We start from the raw sequence: 8,812 nt of genomic DNA, 5'->3' as shown, positions 1-8,812 counted from the left end.
GTGGCCCTCCTCTGGACCCGCTCCAACAGGTCCGTGTCTTTCTTATGCTGAGGGCTCCAGAGCTGGACGCAGTACTCCAGGTGGGGTCTCACCAGAGCAGAGTAGAGGGGCAGAATCACCTCCCTCGACCTGCTGGCCACGCTTCTCTTGATGCAGCCCAGGATACGCTTGGCCTTCTGGGCTGCGAGCACACATTGCTGGCTCATGTCCAGCTTTTCACCCACCAGTACCCCCAAGCCCTTCTCGGCAGGGCTGCTCTCCATCCCTTCATCCCCCAGCCTGTATTGATACTGGGGGTTGCCCCGGCTCAGGTGCAGGACCCTGCACTTGGCCTTGTTGAACCTCATGAGATTCACACAGGCCCACTTCTCCAGCCCATCCAAGTCCCTCTGGATGGCATCCCCTCCCTCTAGAGTATCAACTGCACCAGCTTGCTGTCATCCGCAAAATGGCTGTTTGCACTGGGATAAGCATGCTCTTTGAAGGTGTGGAGCAAACATTTTCTAAGCACATGCTGGGGTGGCCAGTGGAGAGTAGCACCTCACCCAGCTCTCCTTCCTCCCTGCAGCTCCCCTTGCATCCACCCACCGGCATCAGGCACGTCCTGGGAACCTGAGGGTAGAGGTGCATAGTCTGGGAGGTCTCTTGAGCTGGAGTGGGGTGGGACTGAGAAACCAGCCGTAAGCCTGAGATAAAAATCAGGTTTTAAACTGACCATCGGTACATAGTTGATAAGAGACAGGAAACATCCCACAGCCTCGAGCTGGGGCGAGCCCTGCCATGGCCTGAGCTGCTCTCACCGGAGACCTGGTGAGATTTCTGCTCTGTTTGTTAGTTGTTGCACAGAGGGAGTAATCACCCTCTTCACGCCGGAGGCATTCACTGTCCTGCAAACCACTGCTGTTCTGTCGCCCTCAGGTGAAGATTGAGAAGGAGAAGGTGTACATCCGAGCAAGCAAGCAGGTGAGGTGCCACTGGCATCCCAAAATCAAGGCCCATGCTTTTGCTTTTGCTCTGTGTGCATGGGGGTGGGGGGAAATGCTTTTCTTTGGGCTCTCTGGCAGGGGAAGCAGTGCGTGAACAGAAGGATGCGTGAACGTCCAACATGGGTAAACCAAAGGTCCACCTAACCCGGTCCTGTCTCAAGCAACAGCCCGAAGTTCATACGGAGGCACAAGTGGGGCAGGGCAGAGGTGTTGTGTCCCCATCCCGTCCTGCCTGTGCTCCCCCAGCCTCCCTGCAGCTGCCCGACACCTGAGATGGGGTGTCCATGGATTCAGGAGGTCTTCCTAGGTGTTTGTCCTGAACTTCTCCTATATTACCTTAAGCTCATAGCAACTTTTAATTTAGTTGGCCCATGGAAACAGGCCTCTTCCACCAGCCTTTTGGCCTTGTCTGCTGGGTCTGAATGTGGCACGGTGATGACAGAGGTCATCTGTGCTCCCTCTTGAGCCGAGACATCAGCTCCTTTTGCTGGAGAGGAACCTGCTGCGTGGGCAGGGAGGGCTCTCATCCCCCCAGATAGGATGCAGAATGAAGCCCATTCAGGCCACTGCCATCTTTCTTTCCATGAAAAGCCGCCTTCTGATGCGCATTTGCACATACACATGTGTGAATCCAGTGGCTCAGAACCAGCTGGACCCTTACAGCACTTGGGTTAGATCCAGGCAGGTCACCTGAATGGCAGCACTTCTACTGCAGCTGATTTGGGTGGGATGTGATGAGGAGGGTTGAGCCTGTTCCCTCTACCAGAAATGGATTTTGGCCTCCGATGGCATCAGAGGGTCTGTGCAGCAGGGCTACAGTGTCATAGGTCCTTGGGTGTGCTCTGGCAGGTTGGATAAGCCTGTCATCTTCTTTGGATCTCAGAGGTGTACAAGCTCTGCTCAGGTGCAGGATAACGTTCCTGATAGGACTTCTGCATTTCCATCTCACCTGTTGGTTGCAGAATTGCACAATAACACACCTGGGCTGCTTTTTCTATTTTTTTTTCCCAGCTCTGTGTACCTGGATGAATTTGCAGAAGATGATGGGTTTATTTTTCTCTTGTACTTTGTAAGGGGGTGGTGCACTAGATGGTGGAAAGGCATTTGGATGAGCATGGGTTTGGAGTGCTCGTTGGGTACAAGGGTGCAGTTGTTCCCTTTCTATCCAAGCTGTTTTATGACAATAGCGTCGTTGTCCCCATTCCTGCCCAGCTACCCAGGCTAAAGCTGAGAAAAGATAATGACTTTTCTTCTTGTTGTTGGTGGCATAGGCTCTTCAGACACAGAGGAGGACAAAGATGATGGCAAAGTGCATCTCCTTGAGCAACTATAACCTGAGCAGTACCAACGTGCTGATCATCGGTGCAGGTATCGGGTGGTATGTGCTGGGACCACCGTGTGTGTCCCCTCCCGGGTGTCTGTGTGCCGCGCACCTTCTGTCACCCCTCCTGCATCCCTCCCTGTGCAAAGGGTCAGACCAGAAGGTCTTCCTGAGCCTTTTTGTCCTAGACACTAACGGTCCAAAGGTGCCCTGTGCCTCTGGTCTGTGGAGCTTTGTAGTTCCTTGTCACAGTCCTTTGTAGTGGGTGTCCTGAACCCTCTTCCCTCTACACCCTCGCCAGATACACCAGTAACCCCTGATTTCCACAGCTGATAACTGTAAAGTCCTCTCAGGTGTTCCTGTGATGTGGATACACCTTTTCCTCTTGGAGCCTGCACATCTCTGTCTCATCCCATTGCAGCTGCCTGCAGCTCCAAAGCTCTCACCTCAAGGTGCTTCGCTGAAGATACATTCTTCCATCTTCCCAGAAAATACCAAATCCCTGCATGAAATAGCAAAACTGCCAAGCTATCTTTTCTCATCTCTTGTCCCAGCTCCATTTGTGTAATACAATTTTTGTAGAAAGCCTGATGGAGTGAATCCCATCTACCGAGTTTGCCTGTTTCTGGAATGGGTTGGACGCTAGGCTGGACCATGTCGTGGTGAAATGGAGGATGGGAGGAGGACACGGGGTGTCCGGTGTTGGACCTGGGGCTGGGAGGGAGTGGCTGCTCCTGGCACATGGGTTGTTCTTACTTAATTACAGCCCCCAGGTCACCAGATCCAAGCTGTGGAAATGGGGAGCACACTGCCATCTCCTGCTCCTGCTATCTAGGTTGCAGCTTGCCGCCTGAGCAGAGGGGAAAACCAGCCTGGCTGGCTTTTCCCTTGCTGCTGGGTAACATTTTTCCCTTCCTCGTGCCCCTGCTGTTTGTTGACTGAAAGCCAGGGTGTGACACTGCTGCTCCCCGAGGTCAGCTGGGCTGTCCTGGTGTGCGGCAAGGCTGGACAGTCACCAAATCCTCAGCAAGGTCACTCCACAGGCAATGTTAGCCATTGCTGAAGGAACTTTCTCAGGCTCGACCAGCTAAATTTACAGGTCTATTAAAGACCAAGGTCTGTTCTCGTGGACGGGAAAGGAGATTTCAAAGCTGGGGTTGTGAGGAAGAAGTGTTGGGAAGAGACTACCCATCCAGCCCTGCATCGAGGACCAAGATCCAGCTGTGCCCAGCAGAGCTGAGAGCAGGCGACCGCGGCCCCTTGCTCATGTGAGCGGCATCCTGGCATCAGTGCAGCAGCAGTCCTGGCTCAGCATGCTCCAGGCAGCGTGCACGGGGCGTCCACACACCCACCTCTTCTTCCACTGTCCCCCGCCTCCATCAACAGGAGCATTTTGTTAATGGACCAAACCACGATACTGTCCAGATCCATCTTCTTTCATTGGTATTACAGAAACTGTGGCCCTTACAACACTCATCATCGAGTGAGGCTTCCTTGGTTGAGAAGAGACCCAGGACTTCTCACTTGGGCTCTCACGTCTCACCAGTTTGGCCAGGGAAGAAGGGACATGCCCATCAGACTGTGTGGCTGCAGGGGGACAGCACACCCCAAGGCAGCTTTTTGTTTGATTTAGCCTTTTTTCTGTGTTTAAAAACAAGCAAACAAAAAAACTTCAAAGAAATTGCATGCAAAATCCTCCACAGTGAAACATGCAACCAACACTTCAGCCGTGAAGGAGGGAGGACTCCCTGCCCTCCGTGTTCGGCTGTAAATTCACCAGGAGCTGAGTGCGCAGAGGGGAAGCTGCAAGACCCTTCCTCGACTAGGGGAGTGCAAGGGTCGGAGTGGCCGCCCATGCCCCTGAGCTTGTGAGAGGTGTGTAGGCGTTGGCAGCACTCCTCAGGTGTGCTCTTTGTGAGTTTGTGTGAGTTTAGGGGCAGAGAAGTCCCTCAGAGGATTAATGTCACGGTCCACAGACAGAGGGTCCCTCCTCCTGCCTGGTGCATTCACCCCAACCGGCTTCCCCTGCAAGCTGTTTGACCTGGGAAGGGCCGTGAAGTAAGGCCAGGGCTAGTGGAGATGGTGATTTTGGAGACAGCCCCGGTGGGGTTTAGGAGCAAAGGGTTCAAACCTTCAAATGCCCCATACGCACGGCTGCCGCCGGTCTTCCTTCTCCTTTAGGGGCAGCTGGACTGGTCTGTGCAGAGACCTTGCGCCAGGAGGGTTTCTCGGACAGGATTGTGATGTGCACGATGGACCGACACTTGCCCTATGACAGACCAAAGCTCAGTAAGGTTTGTATCACTTTGGGTATGTCACATTCCTCCCCCGTTTTAAAAATTGCCTTAGGACCTTTCCCCACTGTTATTCATTGCAGCAGCATGTTTCTTCTTCCTCATTTGTCCTGTCTCTGTTCTCCCTTGAATTTTCTTTTCTGTTGGTGACTGAAATATGAAACACAGAAGGGGAGTTGTTCAAACTCTGAACTAAGAGTACTCCAGCACAGAAACAAGGGCATTCTTCACAGGTCTAGCAACAGCTGTCTTGGCCAGTTCGTACCTGGATGGATCTTCTTATTATGTTTCTGGATCAAAATCTTTAGGGCAGTGAAATGGGGCATGTCAAAAAATTGTATTGTCTACCAGGTTTTTTAATAGTGCATGGTTCTTACTGCCCAGTGATGCTCCATGCCATAATCATTATGATTATCGGTCATCATCACGACTTGGTGACTTGATCGCAGTGCAAAGATCACTTTCTCTGGCACGCATCCCATTTTGCATTCCAATTTGTAGACACCGGATGATCTTCTAATCGCATTTTTTATTACTGATTCCTGAGCCTTACTTGATATCAGAGAGCAACTCAGGCTGGACAGCAGCGTTTGATCTTGAAGCTTGGAGATACCATAAGAACAGGCGGTATATGTATTCCCCTTTATGTCAGGGATGCTTCCCTATGGGGGCTGGTACCCTACAACCACAGCACCTAACTCTGCTTCCAGCCCCAAGGCAAAGTGATTTTCAAAGGAAGGCAGATATGCATGTGGCTTTTTGAGAGCATTCAAGCCATTTCTGTGCTTGGACGAGACCTGCTTGGGGTGAGGAGCAGCTGGCTGAAACCTGCACCCAAGAGTCACAGAGGTTGGGCTGGGGAGCTCGGAGAAGCTCGCAGTCCCTGTCCCAGCCAGGCAGCTCTCTGAAAAACTTATCCCCTCCGTGTGAGTCTTAGACTGCCTTTTCCACTCTCCGTTAAATAGTAAGAACATCTCACATGCCAGAGATGTTATGCATGCTTTGTTAAACTCTCCACTAACCATCTCTGGATGTAGTTGCTTTTGGAAGGTGCACAAAGCCCAGTGGAAGAGAAGGCAGAATTTTTGGGAACAGGCTAGAAAAAAAGGGGATTTTTCTTAATCCTATTGTGAGTGGGACTAACCCTGGAAAGAGCCATTAGAGGAGGAGCACGTAAAGCTGTAAGCAGCAGACTTCTTGTCTCCTGAAACTGCAGCATTGCCCTTCCTCTGCCTTGCTGAATACCTGTAATGAATCTGTCCCGAGGTCCCGCCGGACTGTTCCTCTTTGTGCCCTTTGGACCATGCAGCTCCCTGGTGTGTTGCAACGTCCCCGTTACCGTCTCCAGAGCACCAAGCAGCAGCAAAACCCATGGTGGTTGTGCACTGCTCTGCGCTGCCCTCCGTGCACACCAGTGGGGGGGCCACCGCTCCCGAGCCGTGGGGTCAGACGTTCCTTTCTGTAAACATTGGGTGTTTAAAGAATTTGCAGTAAAACCTGATGACCCTGCACCTGCCTCAAGTCCTAAGATACAGGTCTCTTCCGAGCACAGCATTATCTGAAGTCACGGTAAGGGCAGGGCTCATCCCAGCCCCTGACCGAGCCACCTCCAGGGAGAAGGACCTTGCACATCCATCCCTGGGGGCAGATGGTGAAGCCCTTGATTCCTGCATCCCCTGTCCCTGTTGGGTCAAGCCCAAACATCGTGCCTGTGTGGCACGGGTAGGTGATGCTGCTGCTCAGCGCCGTGTGATATGTTGCAGGGCTTGACCGTGGCATGTGTGTGGCCATGCCCGTCCCTGCTATGCTGCAGGCAGGGAGGGGTGCACTGGAGCATGGCACAGCCTGCACACAGGTCACTTGGTGCTCAGCTTGTTCTCAGCGTATGTCTGAGCTTGCGTCGGCAGAATTAGGAGGACAGATGAACTGGGGCTCAAATGTGAGCTCAGCTCTGCATGTAAAGATGATGTAGGTCTTACCCAACTGACCAGGGAAGGCTGTGAAGAGCAAGAACCTTTATCTTGCAGCTAAAAATGAGCAGATATGGGCCACATGCCCCCGCTTCAGCTTTTGAGGGAACTTGTGCTGCGTAACTTGGGTGGTTTTGAAAGTGTTGCCCTTGCTGTGTTAATGCTGATTGTTCTTATTGCTCTTTTAGCTTCCATTTCCCCTGGCAGCTGGTTGTTTTGCAAATAACGGGGCTTTTCTTTTGCTCCTATGAACTTGTGTGTGTTACGAGGAGCTGCAGTTAGAGCTGCTTTGCAGACACTCAGAAGCACTTGCTGTGCTCCTGCCTTAGCCGGTCAGTGCCAGCCCCGCGCCGAGCAGGCAGAGAAGGAACCAGAGCCCAGTCCAGCACCTTGTGATGACTTTCACTTGAACAGGCTTTGATTCCAGCCCCTGTAGAGCAACTCTCTTAATCCATGCTGTAAGGACCGACTTCAGACTACCGCTGACTTGTGTTGGTAACAGGCATTTCTCCACTCGCCTGTTCAACCCACAGCGGGTGACAGAAAAATGGCTTTTTTTGCAGTCGATGGATTCCCACCCGGAGCAGATAGCCCTGCGCCCCAAGGAGTTCTTCTGCACCTACGACATCGAAGTCCTGACCGAAATGCAGGTAAGGAGAGTCCTATGTGTATCTGCAGGCCGTCTTCTGCACGTGCTGGTAGGCAAAGGCTGTGTTTAGGCGATGTGGCGGCTGTCTCTGTTCTTGGCTCACTGGATGCCGTTGCAGAAACGTTGGGTGTCCCCCAGCCCCCCTGTTTTATGCCCCAGAGCGCAGGTTGCCTGTGGTTGTTCAAAACCACAGTTAACGCGATTCCTCCCGTGGCAGGAAGGACACCCTGTGCAAACTCCGTGGTGACCATCATTTCTTACCTGCCATTTGTGAGCATCCTCACGTGGATCTGGGGTGACCAAACGGCCTCTGATTAGGATAATCAGCCGGCAAGCAGTGCAGACAGTGATGGCTTAAACATTTCTCCCCGCTATTTCATTTATACTGGGAGATCTTCAAGGATTTGTGAAAAGGCAGCTGGTAATATTTAAGGTGTGGGTTGGCTAAGCTGTGGACAGGAACACAGGGGACTAAAACCTAACAGACAAGCGGGTTGGGCTGGGAGCTCGGCATCCGGGATTTTGTCCCTTAACATTATTTAGGGATGATTTCAGGTTGCGGCTGTGGATATCAAGAACAAGATAGCCGTGTTCAAGGATGGATTTAAGATGGAATACAACAAGCTGCTGATAGCGACTGGAAACACGTAAGCTATGAACAAACATTTTAAAGATCAAGAGAAACTGTTTTATCTGAGAATGTGAGGGGCTTGTGCCTGGGGATAAGGGGTCAAATATGGTGGTTGAATTTGGACACTGAATTTGTTTGCAAGAGTGTTTGCAGAAAAGGCAAGGAACACCTATTGGATACATTGGATACATCCGTCTATATCTGTATCTATATCTATATCTAATCATATATATCTATATGATATATATCTATATCGTATATATCTGTACCTCTATCTCTATAAAGCTGTGCTGTGTACGTCTGCTCAGCCAAAGCTGAAAAGCCTCCGTGTCGCCCAAGAGTTGCCCAGAAAGCAGGTAACCACCAGACATGGGGGCTGGTGGGAGGGCTGCGGGATTTGCTACCTGGGGTGTTTCATGGTCAGCGTCAAGGTCAAAAGGGTGTTAACAAACAGCACCCACTGAAGCAGGCGGGGTGCGTGGGTTGTTTGGTGCTCAAGAAACTGATAGAAAACTGAGATTTGAAAAGGTGTAGGAATTTGCCGGCAGCACCCTAACGCTGTGCTGTTCCCTGGGGGCCGGCTTGAGAGCGTATGGCAGAGACTCAGGAAATTCCCACTGAGTTTATCATCTTAGAATATTAAAATTAATGCCCAGGACCTTGAACGTATTTTCTTTAACAAAAGCCTCCAAAACGGACGTATCCTGAATTTTTTTTTTAGAGGTCATTTTTGCCACGTTGCTCTTCTTTTCACCCGTCAGTAATGCTCAACCCTGACAATCGGATAATTCATCCATCTGAATTTCCATCTTTTGTTTCCTAACAGCCTTTAAGATCTTTCTCGACAATGAAAGCTTAATGCTTCTCTGTTGCAGCCTTAATTAGGTGTTGCTATTGCCCCAGCCTAACAGGCCCCTTTGTGAGGCTTGCCCCCAGGAGGGAAGTTTTCAAGACTGAAACC

General features: G+C 51.4%; 1 protein-coding gene across 1 annotated transcript in view; it reads left to right on the top strand.

Moving 5' to 3' along the window:
* AIFM3 (apoptosis-inducing factor, mitochondrion-associated, 3) overlaps positions 1 to 8,812 on the top strand; it is a 31,635-nt gene that overhangs the window by 8,369 nt on the left and 14,454 nt on the right. Inside the window, exons 5-9 of the mRNA XM_009321084.1 lie at positions 919 to 963; positions 2,258 to 2,354; positions 4,489 to 4,601; positions 7,135 to 7,221; positions 7,776 to 7,867. Of these exons, the coding sequence (XP_009319359.1) occupies positions 919 to 963; positions 2,258 to 2,354; positions 4,489 to 4,601; positions 7,135 to 7,221; positions 7,776 to 7,867 (434 nt within the window). The remainder of the gene's footprint in view (positions 1 to 918; positions 964 to 2,257; positions 2,355 to 4,488; positions 4,602 to 7,134; positions 7,222 to 7,775; positions 7,868 to 8,812) is intronic.

The sequence above is a fragment of the Pygoscelis adeliae genome, unplaced genomic scaffold (genome assembly GCF_000699105.1).
Source record: "Pygoscelis adeliae isolate BGI_AS28 unplaced genomic scaffold, ASM69910v1 Scaffold403, whole genome shotgun sequence".
Classification (NCBI taxonomy): Eukaryota; Metazoa; Chordata; class Aves; order Sphenisciformes; family Spheniscidae; genus Pygoscelis; species Pygoscelis adeliae.
Note: the sequence above shows the minus strand (reverse complement) of the source record. Positions and strands in the feature narration are given on the sequence as shown.